This window comes from Colobus angolensis, unplaced genomic scaffold (assembly GCF_000951035.1).
Source record: "Colobus angolensis palliatus isolate OR3802 unplaced genomic scaffold, Cang.pa_1.0 Scaffold179, whole genome shotgun sequence".
NCBI lineage: Eukaryota > Metazoa > Chordata > Mammalia > Primates > Cercopithecidae > Colobus > Colobus angolensis.
In genome coordinates, this window is record NW_012114921.1 from 6,504,656 (window position 1) to 6,520,979 (window position 16,324).

The 16,324-nt window shown below is 36.4% G+C and overlaps 1 protein-coding gene across 4 annotated transcripts in view; it reads right to left on the reverse strand.

Moving 5' to 3' along the window:
• Positions 1-16,324, reverse strand: part of ACER3 (alkaline ceramidase 3) — a 158,914-nt gene that overhangs the window by 4,025 nt on the left and 138,565 nt on the right. For all 4 annotated transcript variants that reach the window (XM_011938949.1, XM_011938948.1, XM_011938947.1 and 1 more), the window contains 2 exons: positions 2,299-2,400; positions 699-803 (listed from right to left, as the gene is read on the reverse strand). In XM_011938949.1, the coding sequence (XP_011794339.1) occupies positions 699-803; positions 2,299-2,400 (207 nt within the window). The remainder of the gene's footprint in view (positions 1-698; positions 804-2,298; positions 2,401-16,324) is intronic.

The following is a 16,324-nucleotide window of genomic DNA, read 5'->3' on the forward strand; positions in this document are numbered from 1 at the left end:
GCTTACTTTCTTTTATGAATGTTTTGACCTAGTTAGAGGTCTGTTCTATTTCTTCACAACTCAGTCTTGGTAGGTTCTACGTTTCTAGGATATTGTCCATTTCTTCTAAGTCATCCAATTTGTTGGCATATAATTGTGTGATTCTTCTTATCTCTGTGGCAGCACTGTAATGTCTCTTCTTTTTATTTCTGATTTTATTTATTTGAGTCTTCTGTCTCTTTTTTTTGTTAGTCTAGCTAAGATTTGTCAATTCTGGTGATCTTTCAGTACCCCAACTCTTAGTTTCATAGATTTTTAAAAATTTTTCTATTTTGTTTATTTCTGCTCCATGTTATTTCTTTCCTTTTGCCAAATTTGGGCTTAATTTGTTCTTCTTTTCCTAGTTCTTTGAGGTGTAAAGTTTCATTGAGATTTCTCTTCCTTTTAAATGTGGCATTAATTTCTATAAACTTCTCTTAGTACTCCTTTTGCTGCATCCCATAAGTTTTGGTATGTTGTATTTTTGTTTTCATTTGTCTCAAGGTATTTTCTATTTTTTTGATTTCTTCTCTGACCCAACGTTTGTCCAAGAGTATACTATTTAATTTTCATGTTTGTGAATTTTCTAGTGTTTAAAAAGTATTTACATTATCCTATTTAAACAGTAAAGAAAAAAAAAAATTCTCTAGTACAAGGCTAAAAAAGTCTCTATTTCCTACCTGAAAAGGATGTGAAGATAGGAACCAAGGCCAGTTAAAATATGCCACCATGCATGAAATTGTGTGGTAATACCTATGATAGGTGGTACCTTCTTTCGAAAGTTCCTGTGTGGAAAGAGGGAGAAAATCACCATGTTAAATTTTTAAAATATTTAGCAACTAACGCTGATAGTCTTAGAGCATTTTGAAATATTGTTCTCAAAACAGCAGTTATTTAATTGCCTTAAGTTTCCTGTAGTGTGCCACATTGTTATCCAAAGTACATTCTGAGGAACAGTATTCAACAATGATAATTTATGGTCAATCCGTGTCATCTAAACCCTTAGACACTTTTCTCTCTTATATCTTTTTGAAGCAAATCCCAGATACTATATCATTTTATTTCTAAATATTTTAGTATGTATTTCTAAAATATGAAAACCTCCCTAAAACATAACCACATTTTCACACCTAAAAATAATAATACTCCCTTAATATCATAAAAGATTCAGTTACTGATCATCGAAGTTCCAAATTTCTCATACTTTATTTTTTTAAATAGTTGGTTTGTTTGAATCAGAATCCAAAAAAAGGCCAACACATTGTATCTGGTTTATATATCTAAGTCTCTTAATCTATATGTTCCTCCTCTCTCTTTTTTCCTGCCTTTGCAATTTTTTTTTTTTGAGACGGAGTCTTGCTCTGTCACCCAGGCTGGAGTCTCCTGCCTCAGCCTCCCAAGTAGCTGGGATTACAGGCACACGTCACGAAGCCCAGCTAATTTTTATATTTTTAGTAGAGACAGGGTTTCACCATGTTGGCCAGGCTGGTCTTGAACTCCTGACCTCAAGTGATCCGCCCCCTCAGCCTCCCAAAGTACTGAGATTACAGGCATGAGCCACCGTGCCTGGCTGTGCCTCTGCAATTTATCTGTCGAAGAGACCAGGTCATTCATTCTGTAGATTTCTCACAGTCTGAATTTTGTTGATTGCCTTCCTGTAGTACTGTTTAGTACCTTCCTCTGTTCTCTGTTTATGCAAAATTGTTAGTTCACAGGATTTGGAGTTGGAATAACCCACCTGTTTAACCTATTCAGCATGCTCATTTCATGGAAAAGAGGGCCAGAAAGACAGTGTCTTAATGACAGATTAGAATCCAGAGACACCTAAGTCTAAGATTCAAACTCCTGGCAATATATGATTGCTGAAAAGATGGTAAAAAAAACTTGCTTTTTTAGAAAATAACATTAAGCATATGAAAGTGTATATTTATATACATATTTTTCATATGCTTATTACAAATCAGTCTTCTTTATTCACTGAAGCAGATCAGGCAGGTTTCAAAGGAACAGTCAACATTTGATTAACTATATAGTTCTGTGATGCCCACACACACAAAACCTAAACCCTACAGAGGTTATGAAAAAGTCTCAGGTCCAAAATTTTAGGTAATTTAAACAGGCATTCCAATAATCTAACTTTATTGTACTGTACATATCTTTTAAATGTCAACAATAGTAAAAATTCATTTCAGGGCACTATTATTTCTATATGTTTATAAAATTCTCTACTTAATAAAATCTTTCCAAAAATATTTCTGAAGGAACGAAAATATATCTTACCTCAGTGAATCACAAAATATGTTATCTACATTCCAAAATAAAAATCCCAATAGAAATATACCCAATGATGTATAACCCAGTCCTCTAAGCCATGGATAAACCCTGTGGGGGGAAAAAAGAAAAGCAAAATAAAATTTTCTCAAGTCATGTCATGATCAGAAATTGAAGCCATAACTTTCTTCCTTTTTTATAAGGGCTGGGATCTCACTATGTTGCCCAAGCTGGAGTGCAGTGACTATTCACAGGTGTAATCATTGTACATTCCAGCCTCAAATTCCTGTGCTCAAGGGGATCCTCCCATCTCAGTCTCCCGAACAGCTGGGAAGATAGACATGTGCTACCTTGCCTGGCAAGAAGACATCATTTTCATTAGAAGGAAAAGTTTTTGTTGATAGTAAAAGCAGACCTATCAAATTTTCTAATAATTTGCCTACTATATGTAGCCATTAAAAGGTGCTGAGAAATAAGTCATGAAGACTTTAATAAATGTATTGGGAAGGTAATCTGAAAGTACCTGATAACTTTTTTGGTCCCATGGAAGAGGCAGGGGGATAGTGGATTAGCTATCAATGTAGGTTGAGTCATATACTTCATGTAAGGCAATGTAGTTACACACACACACACACACACACACACACACACACACACACACACATTCATTCATTAAATCACTTAATAATATATATGGAGTGCTGTGTACCAGACATTGTTCTAAGCATTTGGGAAGGTAGTGATCAATAGGTAAAGTTTTTGTTCTCAAAGAATTTACAGTATAGTTGGGGAAGGTAAACAATCAAATACATAATTATAATTGTTTTGAAGAAAAATAAGGCCTGATAAGGAAAGAGTGATATGGGGGTATTGTGGACGGGTGTGCATGCACACACATACCACACACAAAATGTTCAAATAATCCCTGTGAGGCGGGTATTATTATTTTTACTTCACTGATGAGGAAATTGAAGCTTGGTGAGGTACTGGAAATAGTATCAGCTTACCTATGTTTTATAGCTTCAGTGAGGTATAACTGACTTACATTAAAACTATTAAATATATTTAAAGTGTCTATCTGATCAATACATCTGTATATACCCATGAAACCACCACCACAATCAAGATATCCACCACCTCCAAAAGTTCAATTTGCATTTTTTAGAATGCTATATAAATGGAATCATACCATATATACCCCTGATTGTATAGCTTCTTTCATTTTACATAATTCTTTGAGATTCATCTATGTTATTATGTTATCAATACTTCATTTCCTTTTACTGCTGAGTAGGTACTCCACAATTTGTTTCTCTGTCCAAATGCGGGTTTCCAGTTTTTGACTATTACAAATAAAGCAGCTATGAACATTCACAAATAACACTTTATATAGATATATGTTTTCATTTTTCCTGGGTAAATAGCTAGGAGAAGAATGGCTGGATTGTATGGCAGGTGAATATTTAATTTTTCAAGATAACTGCTACACTGTTTTCCTAAGTCGCTGTACCATTTTACATTCCCATCAGGCATGTATAAGTGTTCCAAATGTTCCACATCTTCATGAGCACTTGGTTTGAAGTCAGTCTTTTTCATTTTAGCTGTTTTAGTAGGTGTGTAGTGGTATCTCACTGTGGTTTTAATTTGCATTTCCCTAATGACTAATGTTTTTGAGCATCTTTCATGTAGTTATTTACTATCCATACATCTTCTTTGATACATTGTTGTTTGCCTTCTTATTATTCAGTTGTAAGAATTCTTTCTTTGTTTTACATGTAGGTCCTTTGTTGGATGTATATTTTGCAAGTAGTTTCTCCAAGTCTGTGGCTTGCCTTTTATTTTCTGAATACTATATTTTGAAGAACAAAAGTTGGAAATTTTGATGAAGTTCAGTTTGTGAATTTTTTGTCTATAGTTTGTGCTTTTTCTTAATAAATCTTTGCTGAACCAAAAATACCTTCTATATTTTCTTTTAGAAGTTCTATAATCTTAGTTTTTACATTTAGAGATATAATTTACATTTGGAAATAGAATTCACTTGTATTAAATTTTTATATTGGTGTGAGGTTGAAGTTCATTTTCTTTGTCCTAAGTATATTCATTTGTCCCAGCAAAATTTGTTGAAAAGATTATCTTTTCTCCACTGAATTACCTTGACATATTTGTTGAAAATCAGGTCAGTATGGGTGTGTGGGTCTATTTTTGGATGTTCTATTGATTTATATTTCATTATTACCACCAATACAACATTGTCTTAGTAGCAGCACAGAGTAAGTCAAGTCATGCAAGTCCTCTAACTTTGTTCCTTTTCAAAAACTGTTTTGACTATTTGCAGTCCTTTGCATCCCCATGTTAATGTCAGAATCAGTTTCTCCATTTTTACCAAAAAGCCTGCAGAACTACAAATCAGGATTGGAGAACTGGCATCTTAACAATTTAATTTTTCTGATCCATTAAATGGTATATCTGTCTATTTGTCTAGCTCTTCAATTTCTCTCAACAAAAAAACTGTACTGTGTAGTTTTCAATGTACAGCTCTTGCATATTTTGTTAAATTTAATCCTTAAACATTTAATGTATTTTGATGTTATTGTAAATTATACTTTATAAAATTTTGTGAATAGTTCACTGCTAGAACAGAGAAATATGATTTTTGAATCACTGACTAGAATCTTGTGCCTCTGCTAAATTTCACTTATTGCTTCTAACAGCTTTTTTTTTTTTTTTGAGATGGAGTCTTGCTGTCACCAGGCACCAGGCTGGAGTGCAGTGGCTCAATCTTGGCTCACCACAACCTCCACCTTCCAGGTTCAAGCGATTCTCCTGCCTCAGCTTCCCAAGTAGCTGGGACTACAGGTGTGCACCACCACACCCAGCTAATTTTTGTAGTTTTAGTAGAGATGGGGTTTCACCATGTTGGCCAGGATGGTCTCGATCTCTTGACCTCGTGATCCGCCCACCTCAGCCTCCCAAAGTGCTGGGATTACAGGCGTGAGCCACTGCGCCCGGCCCTCTAACAGCTTTTCTTGTACATATCCTGTGATATTTTCTATACATGATCATGTCATTTGCAAGTAAAATGTTGGGTAGGATTTCCACCAGTATAATGTTGAATAGAAGTAATTATAATATATATCCTAGTTTTATTCTTGATTTTTAAAGGGATTAAAAAAATACATGTCATGACTAGGTGTTTTATATGCTATAGAATTTATAGGTTAAGAAAGTTCCCTTCTATTACTAGTTTGTAAAGGGTTTTGTTTTGTTTTTGAACATAAATAGGTGTTGAATTTTACAGAATGCTTTAGTCTCAATCTTGGTATGTAATTTTTCTTTTAATTTTTAATTTTAATTTTCTAAAGACTTGTCTGCTTCTGTCCTTTATTTTTTAAATATGGTGAATGGCAATAATACATTTTTCAATTTTGTTTTACTTAACTGTAAGTATTGGCATATAAGTGAATGTAAAAGGTAATTAGTTTAAAAACGATCAGGAAAGCACAAACCTGGCAACGTATGGAAAAGGCATTATTACTACTGTTTGATGAAGGTTCTCAAGAGAAGATGAGCTTAAAAGAGTCACAGTCTGGCTTCAATTTTTCAGAGTTTATCATAGCCCCCATTTGGGGAAGGCAAGAATGAGTCCTAAGAAACATAAGTCTCAACACAGTGAAGGCTTCTGGCAGTGTGGGCCAGGTACCGAAATATGACAGGAATATGATCAGTGGGGGTAGGGTGCTGTTTTCTGCTTCTAAACTTACTTACCATGGCCAATCTTCAGCTCTCAGGGGCAATTCAAAGCAAAACTCTTCTGTGGGGTAAAATGAATGTCTTTGGTTATCCAGGTAGCAGGGTGGGAAGGGGAGAGCAAGAACATCAGCACATGGTCCATGAAAGGCTAAGGGGACTTACTATCCATATAGTATCAGGTGCAAGAGTGTAGAACACAGAAGGCACTCAATATATGTCTCTCTGTATCTCTCTCTCTCTATCACACTGCTTTATTCTGGACTGCCTGCCTGTCTAGCATACAGCTGTCATCTGAGAAATCCCTTTCCATCACCTGCACCTTAGGAACTGCCTTCACCTCTCTTTTTCCTTGGATCTCCTGTCTTGTATCCCATGCACTCCACCTTTTTGTAGTACTCTCATTTTGGTGAAGCACATCTTTCAGTAGGTTCTTGAGCAGTATTTAATTGGATGTAGGTTTTTTTGAGACCTTGGAATGTATGAAAATATATTTTTCTCTGTATTTTACTGATAGTTTGGCTGCCTGTAGAATTCTAGCTTAGAAATAATTTTCCTTTAGAAATTTGAAGGCACTGGTCTCCTAGTTCCAATGTTGCTTTGGCAAGCCCAAAGCCATTCTGATTCCTGATCCTTTGTATATATTTCTGCCTCTCAACTTATATACTTTCTGGAATCCTTCCTTGTTCTGGAACTCTGAAACTGCCATAGGTCTATTTCCATCCATTGTGCTGGGTATCCAATGAGCTCTTTCAGTCTAATAACTCATGCCCATCAATTATATAATGTTTTCTTGAATTAGTTTGGTAATTGCTTCTCTTCCATTTTCTCTGTTCTCTGCCTCTGTCTCCTTTTTAATATTGGTTCTTCTATTCTGGCTCAACATTATCTATTCAGTAATATTTCTATTGAATCTATTCTATCTGCCATTTCTTTCTTTTTATTTTGTCCTATACTCAGAGTGTCTTCTTTAACTGTATCTTTTAAACACTTCAGCTTTTCATTTTATATATTTTTTTATTTTTTTTTTAAATTAGAATTTAAAAGTCTTGCTTTGTTGCCCAGGCTAGAGTGCAGTAGTGCGATCATAGCTCACTGTAACATCAAACTCCAGGGCTCAAGTAATCCTCCCACCTCAGCCTCTCGAGTAATTAGGACCTCAAGAGCGTGCCATCATGCCAAACTAGTTATTATTATTATTATTTCTGGTAGAGACAGGGTCTCACAATGTTGCCTGCTGGTCTTAAACTCCTGGCCTCAAATGATCTTCCCACCTTGGCCTCCCAAAGTGTTGGGATTACACTTGGCTCATATTTTTAATTTTTAAGATTTTTAAAATTCTCTGAATGTTCATTTAAAAAAATACCATCCTATTTTTGATTCATAGGCATGGTATATCGCTAGGAATATTAATGAATTAATATTTATTGTTTTTTAAGCTTTATTCCTTCTGCATAAGTTGGTTCCTCCTTCCCTTATTATTTGTTTTGACCTCCATCTTTCATATTGGATTCATTCATCATGTGTGACACTGTCGTCTCATTTTTAATAATCTAAAAAGGGAGACTAAAAAGGTGATCATAAAAGCCCTAAGCATGTGGTTGAGGTCTTTGGACTAATAACCATCACTGTAGGGCTATTTTGCTGGGAGAGTTGTTGAGGGAATCCCCAATATCAGTATTTTTAGGTCTTTTAGGTCAACCATATTCCCTAAAAGAAGACTCTCTTTTTTTTGCCTAGAGTTCTTTGCAGTCAGCATTGAGAAAGTATAACCTCACCCAGTTTCCCTGATTTCAGTATGCTATTCACATGCTCAATTGTGCCTGGCAAAATTTAGTGTAGACGTATTGTTTACCCTTTCCAGAGAATAAATCTTCAGACTTCTGTAATTACTCATTGCTATGAAATGGATGAGGGGATCTGCTTTTAACCAATTCTCATTTTAGATCTCTCTTCTATCTCCTTTTCCAAACCGCCTGTTACTGCTAATGCCCAATACTTGAGAAAATTCTGTGATGTAAACTGAAGGTTCCTGGCTCAGAATTTGTCTTTCTTGGGCCTGTTAAGGCAGTTAGTAGTAGTCTATCTATGTTCCAGCTTCTAACATTTTATTGAGTCTCCTCCTTGTGGGCTTATTTCTTTCAAGTAAATTCCTTTGTTATAGTTTTAGTGGAGTTTCAGAAGGGAGCAAAATTAGATACCTAGTGATTTTCAGTATTGTGTTTCTGTTTTATCTTTCATTAATTTCTGCCCTTTATTTCCATTCTTCATTTATCTTCAGGTGTACTCTATTGATCTGTTTTCTAATTCTTAAAAAAAAATTTTTTTAAAGGGGTGATGCTGATCTCTGTATTGTTCCAATTTTAGTATATGTGCTGCCAAAGCAAGCTTTGTTTTCTAATTCTTGAAATTGAATGCTTAGTTCATTATTTTTCAGCCTATTTCTAAGGTAGACATCTAATGTTATACATTTCCCTCAAAGAACCATTTTACCTATATCCTACTTAGATTTGTAGAATTTTCATTATGATTCCATTCTAAGTATTTTAAAATTTCCATTGTGATTTATTTTTTTACTCATGAGTATTTAGACATGTGGTTTTAGGTTTCCAAAAATCTGGGCCATTTTGACTAATTGTTTGTTTTGTTTAAATTAATTACACTGTAGTCAGAGAACACCTGTGCATGATACCAGTTTTTTTTTTGGAGACTGAGTCTTGCTCTGCTGCCCAGGTTGGAATGCAGTGGTGCGATCTCAGCTCACTATAACCTCTGCCTCCCGGGTTCAAGTGATTCTCCTGCCTCAGCCTCCTGAGTAGCTGGGATTACAGGCACCCACCACCATGCCTGGCTAATTTTGTATTTTTAGTAGAGATGGGCCAGGCTGGTCTCAAACTCCTGACCTCAAGTGATCCTCAGCCTCCCAAAATGCTGGGATTATATATAGGCGTGAGTCACCGTGCCTGGCCAATGATACTAATTCTTTAAAGCAAGGGTCCCCAACTCCCGGGCCATGGACCAGTATTGGTCTGTGGCCTGTTAAGAACCAGGCTGCACAGAAGGTGAACGGTGGGAATGAGCATTATTGCCTGAGCTCTGCCTCCTGTCAGATCAATGGTGACATTAGATTCTCATAGGAGCACGAACCTTATCATGAACTGCACATGCAAGGGATCTAGGTTGTGCACTCCTTACGAGAATCTAATGTCTGATGATCTGTCACTATCTCCCATCACTCCCAGATGGGACTGTCTAGTTGCAGGAAAACAAGCTCAGGACTCCCACTGATTCTACATTATGTTGAATTGTAGAATTATTTCATTACATATTACAATGTAATAATAACAGAAATAAAGTGTACAATAAATATAATGCTCTTGAATCATCCCGAAACCATCCCTCCACCCCAATCCGTGGAAGAATTGTCTATAATGAAACTGGTCCCTGATGCCAAAATGGCTGGGGACTACTGCTTTAAAGTTTGTCAAACCTTGCTCTAAAGCTAGTATCGAGTAGAATTAATAATTATTCTACGCATGCTTGAGAAAGGTTTACATATGTTAAATGTTAAGAGTACAAGATCATTTTCTTATTGTGTTACTCAAATTTTATCTATATCCATATTTATATATATTTTTTTGTCTGAGTTACTGTGTTAAAGTATTTCAGCATGATAGAGCATTGTCTATTTATCTTTGTAAATTCTGTCAATTTTTGCTTAAAAATTTCCATAAAAGTTTAGAATTTGCCATTTATTTCTGGTAAATTGAATCTTATTACTAATCTAGTGAATGCATTTGTTTTAAATGATGCTTTAACTTTTTGTTGGTTATTAAAAGTTCTAGTCCAACTTCCTTTTGGATCCAGTTTTTAGAATCTTATTTACTCCTCCATGTTTCTGAAAGATATTGTAAAGTCAATTATCATTTTTAGTGGTTACCAAAAATGCATATGTAAACATGAAAACTAATCATTGAATGTATTCTCTTCCCAAGTAACAAGTTTCTTGACTTAGAAACTCTGTAACTTCGATTAACCCCTTCCATTGTGCATGTTATTTTGTCCATTTGTTCCACTTTGTATATTTTTATTTTTTCAAATGACACATTATTTTAAGCGGTCACAATATTTTGTTCAAATATTCCCACTGGTTTATCATTTTTTCTCCTTTATTGTTCTTTCTTGCATCTCAGCTCTTCTGCCTCAAGAATATCTCTTAAAGAGTATTTTAGTGAGGTGTATTGGCAAAATCTCTCCATTTTTGTTTGTTTCAAATTGTCTTTATCTTACCCTTGTTCTTGAAAGATATTTGGGTATAGAATTCTAAGCTGATGGTTAATTTCTCTCAGTACTTTAAAGATAACAGTCTATATGTGTTCTGGCTTCCATGGTTGCTGTCTGCAGACCAACAGTTATTCCTTTGTTGGTAATACCTGTTTTTTTTTTTTTTTTTTTTTTTTTTTAAATATTTGAATGCTTTTAAGATCTTTGTCTTTGGATTTCAGCATCTTCAGTATGCTTTTTCTACAGGTATCAATGAAGATTCAATTGTAGAGACTAGTAACAACTAGATGGTAAGCCGAAAAGAATTTAATACTTTCAATTTCAACAGAAATGCTGAATGAGCAAGTCATAGGCTTTTCAGAAATGACTGACGAACACTACCACAGAAAAATCTTGCCAAAGGAACTTTTTTCTTTGTCACAATTAGGAAGCTAGAGAATTGGGAAGCCTCTGGACCAACTTCTGCACCCAGCATCAAACTACCTTAGTATAATTCACAGATCAGGAAGCTGTATGCATCATGACTGTTTGCACCAGTCATGATGCATACCCTAGATTCACACCAGTAAATGGATACTACCACTTCTTTACATACTACCACTTCTCTTCCCTCACTTAACTGGTTCTGAATTCAAGCCTCATGTTAATACATGTGATTGGCAGAACCTGAGTTTTACTTGGAATCTTACCTGCAAAGGAAATATGGGAAATAAGGCTTTTAACCTTTTAGCATCTGTAGTACTGGAAGGCACACTAGAAGGAGGTTGGAACCATGCTGATCTGTCACATCTGCCACACCTGAGAAAGATTTCCATTTATTTGTCTTGCTTGGAATTTCTTGTTTTTGAAGCCAAGGAATCATGTCCTTTGTCAGTTCTAGAGAATTCTCATTTGTTATCTCTTTGAATACCTCTTCTTTCCCCATTTTTGCTATTCTCTCATTTTGGAAATGCAATTAAATGTTATTTCTCTGTGATGTTATCGGGCTTATTTCTTTAGGTTATCTTCCAGTTCACTAATTCTAACTTCAGCTGTGTTAGTATATTTTTTACTTATCCATTTTTTTATTTCGATGATTTTCTTTTCTTTTTCTTTTCTTTTTTCTTTTTTTGAGATGGAGTCTTATTCTATTGTCCAGGCTAGAGTGCAGTGGTGCGATCTTGGCTTACTGCAACCTCTACCTCCTGGGCTCAAGTGATTCTCCTGCCTCAGCCTCCCAAGTAGCTGGGATTACAGGCACCCACCACCACGCCTGGCTAATATTTGCAATTTTAGTACAGACGGGGTTTCATCATGTTGGCCAGGCTGGTCTCGAACTCCTGACCTCAAGTGATCTGCCTGCCTTGGCCTCCCAAAGTGTTGGGATTAAAGGCATGAGCCACCGCGCCTGGCCGATTTTATTTTTAATGTCAGAAGTTCTTTGATTCTCTTTCATATCTTGATTTTCATTTTTGATAATCTTCTGTGCCTTGGTCTCATTTTCGATTTCTCTTTTATTTTATTAAATATTTTCTAAATTGTTACTTTGTATTTCAGCATCTGATTTGAGGGAGGTTATTTGTTTTTCCTGACTTTTGTTTATGGTGGCTTATTCCTTCCCATGGTTTTAGAATTATTGATTATGTACACGTTTGATCTCCATCTACAGAAATCCAGAGTGGCCTCCATTAAGAATACATTTCTTTACAAATTCTTAGGGGAGTCATTTTTCCTACCTAAAACTGAGGCTGAAAGACAAGTTGCCTTGTCAGTTCTTTCTGTTGGAGAGCAAAGTTTTTCTAGCCCAGCCCTTCACTGACAATATACCTCTTTAGTGGTCCTGGCTTTATTTGTATATTTGTGTGTATAGTGATGAGGAAATAAATAGTTCCAATTGCCAGTCTGAAACATAACAAAAACTGCCTTCTGTTTTGTGGCTGTTCAAACCTAAGGCTCTGGTTTCGTGGTATCTTCAAATGCCTTGAAGTTTACCACAATCTCTCTCTCTCCCTCTTTTTTGCGACAGGGTCTCACTCTGTTGCCCAGGCTGGAGTGCAGTGGTGTGATAATGACTCACTGCAGCCTTGACTCCCTGGGCTCAATCAATCCTCCTGCCTCAGCCTGCTGAGTAGCTGGGACTAAAGGTATGTGCCACCACACCTACCTAATTTATTAATTTTTTTTGTAGAAGTGGGTTCTTACTTCTTTGCCAGGCTGGTCTTGAATGCCTGGGCTCAAGCAGTCCTCCCACTGTAGTCTCCCAAAGTATTAGGATTACATGTGTGAGCCACTGTGCCTGGCCAGTTGACCATGATCTAAGTACTCATTTGTCACTGTAGTTTGCAGCTCCTTCTTTGGATTTGATGCCCCCTCCAGACCTCATGTTGAGATGTAATTCCCAGTGTTCCAAGTGCGGGCCTGGTGGGAGGTGTTTGAGTCATGGGGGTGCTCTCTCATGGCTTAGTTCTGTTCTTGTGGTAGTGAGTGAGTTCTCAAGAGATATGATTGTTTAAAGTGTACGGCACCTCCCCTACTCTCTCTTGTTCCTGCTTTTGCCATGTGGCATGTCTGCTCCCCTTTGCCTTCTGCCATGATTGTAAGCTTTCTGAGGCCTCCCCAGAAGCCAAGCAGATGCCACACCATGCTTTCTGTAAAGCCTAAGAAACTGTCAGCAATTAAACTTCTTTTCTTTATAAGTTACCTAGTCTCCAGTATTTCTTTATAGCAATGCAATAATGGCCTAATACAGATGCTTTTGATTGTTATTATCTTGAGACAGAGTCTTTCTCTGTTGCTCAGGCTGGCGTGCAGTGGTACAATCATGGCTTGGTGCAGCCTCAATGTCCTGGGCTCAAGTGATTCTCCCATCTCAGCCTCCCAAATAGCTAGGACTATAGGCATGCATCACCACACCTGACTAATTTTTAAATTTCTTTTTGTATAGACTAGGTCTCCCTATTATTGCCCAGCCTGGTATCAAACTCCTGGGCTCAAGTCATCTTCCTGCCTTGGCCTCCCTAAGTGCTGGAATTATAGGCATGAGTCATCACGTCCAGCCTGGAATTTTATGTTCTTTTGAACTCATCTGGGCATTTAACGGATGTTTGTTATATTATATCTAGAATTTCTAGGTGTTTTGTTACAGGAGGAATTTTCAGATGTTTCATCAGACAAATTAAAAGTAACAAAAGTTTTAAGAGTTTCAATTTGATTTTAAAAAACATTTATGGATAAGCACTATCCTGGGATCCAGGGATTACCAAGATAACTAAGACTTTAAGAAGCTCACAGTCTAGTTGAGCAGACAGATAAGGAAACAATGACCAGTGCTAAATGAAATGATCAACAAATGGACATACAGGAAAGAAGCTGTGGCAAGACAGATGGAAGAAATTTGCTTTTATTTCATAGGATTGCCACTGTTAAGTGCTTTTTAAAGGTCTGTCATCTGTATTTCTAAAAGTATTGGTACCCTGTCTATCAGACTTGATTTAAGTCAAGGACTGTATTTTATGCTTCTTTATATTTACCTAAGGGGCCTAAATTAAAAACAGAATAAACTGGGACTTGGGCTCCTGGGAAGATGAAGTGGATATACTTTTTCGTATTCATTCCACTAAGTAAAACTAAAAATGCTGGGCATTATATATAAGACAGACATAAGAAGACCCTGAAAGGTGCTGAGAAGAAGCAGATTAACTAGGGACTTTGGGACCTGAGAAATGATACAGTGGTGAGTTCCATGCATTTTCTTTTTAAAAAATTAGTATTATTTTAAATTGATAAAGCATAATTATATACATTTGTGGAGTGCAATGTGATGTTTTGACATATGTATACAATGTGGAATGATTAAATCAAGCTAATTAACACACTCATCACTTATTTTTTTGTGGTGAGAAATCTGAAATTTGCTATCTCAGCTATTTTGAAATATATAATACATTATAGTCCCCCTGCCATGCAATAGATTCCCCACTCATGCCACAAAGGCTGAATGGGGAGCCTAGACTTCCATCCTCCTCAGGGTATTAGAAGGTGCTTCAACCTCATGCCAGGTTAAGAAGGCCAAGTAATGAGGGCTTGGGACTTTCATCCCCACCCACAGTAATTAGTTCCTCATTCCCTTAGAGACTATGTGAGGAGCTTGGATATCTATCTTCCTGTGGCAATGATGAGACACTGTTTTCCCTCCCTGCTGGCGTAGTGTCAGAGACGTACTGGAGAGTCAGAATTTTCACCACTGGCCAGAAATACCATAGCCACACCACTTGGGTGTCAGTGGAAACCAGATGGTGAGAAATAATAAAGCAATCTTTCCCCTCTCAGACAAAGCAGTGGCAATCTTCCCACCTCAACCTCCTAAGTATCTGGGATTACAGGCACCCACCACCATGCCTGGCTAATTTTGTATTTTTAGTAGAGATGGGCCAGGCTGGTCTCAAACTCCTGACCTCAAGTGATCCTCAGCCTCCCAAAATGCTGGGATTATATATAGGCGTGAGTCACCGTGCCTGGCCAATGATACTAATTCTTTAAAGCAAGGGTCCCCAACTCCCGGGCCATGGACCAGTATTGGTCTGTGGCCTGTTAAGAACCAGGCTGCACAGAAGGTGAACGGTGGGAATGAGCATTATTGCCTGAGCTCTGCCTCCTGTCAGATCAATGGTGACATTAGATTCTCATAGGAGCACGAACCTTATCATGAACTGCACATGCAAGGGATCTAGGTTGTGCACTCCTTACGAGAATCTAATGTCTGATGATCTGTCACTATCTCCCATCACTCCCAGATGGGACTGTCTAGTTGCAGGAAAACAAGCTCAGGACTCCCACTGATTCTACATTATGTTGAATTGTAGAATTATTTCATTACATATTACAATGTAATAATAACAGAAATAAAGTGTACAATAAATATAATGCTCTTGAATCATCCCGAAACCATCCCTCCACCCCAATCCGTGGAAGAATTGTCTATAATGAAACTGGTCCCTGATGCCAAAATGGCTGGGGACTACTGCTTTAAAGTTTGTCAAACCTTGCTCTAAAGCTAGTATCGAGTAGAATTAATAATTATTCTACGCATGCTTGAGAAAGGTTTACATATGTTAAATGTTAAGAGTACAAGATCATTTTCTTATTGTGTTACTCAAATTTTATCTATATCCATATTTATATATATTTTTTTGTCTGAGTTACTGTGTTAAAGTATTTCAGCATGATAGAGCATTGTCTATTTATCTTTGTAAATTCTGTCAATTTTTGCTTAAAAATTTCCATAAAAGTTTAGAATTTGCCATTTATTTCTGGTAAATTGAATCTTATTACTAATCTAGTGAATGCATTTGTTTTAAATGATGCTTTAACTTTTTGTTGGTTATTAAAAGTTCTAGTCCAACTTCCTTTTGGATCCAGTTTTTAGAATCTTATTTACTCCTCCATGTTTCTGAAAGATATTGTAAAGTCAATTATCATTTTTAGTGGTTACCAAAAATGCATATGTAAACATGAAAACTAATCATTGAATGTATTCTCTTCCCAAGTAACAAGTTTCTTGACTTAGAAACTCTGTAACTTCGATTAACCCCTTCCATTGTGCATGTTATTTTGTCCATTTGTTCCACTTTGTATATTTTTATTTTTTCAAATGACACATTATTTTAAGCGGTCACAATATTTTGTTCAAATATTCCCACTGGTTTATCATTTTTTCTCCTTTATTGTTCTTTCTTGCATCTCAGCTCTTCTGCCTCAAGAATATCTCTTAAAGAGTATTTTAGTGAGGTGTATTGGCAAAATCTCTCCATTTTTGTTTGTTTCAAATTGTCTTTATCTTACCCTTGTTCTTGAAAGATATTTGGGTATAGAATTCTAAGCTGATGGTTAATTTCTCTCAGTACTTTAAAGATAACAGTCTATATGTGTTCTGGCTTCCATGGTTGCTGTCTGCAGACCAACAGTTATTCCTTTGTTGGTAATACCTGTTTTTTTTTTTTTTTTTTTTTTTTAAATATTTGAATGC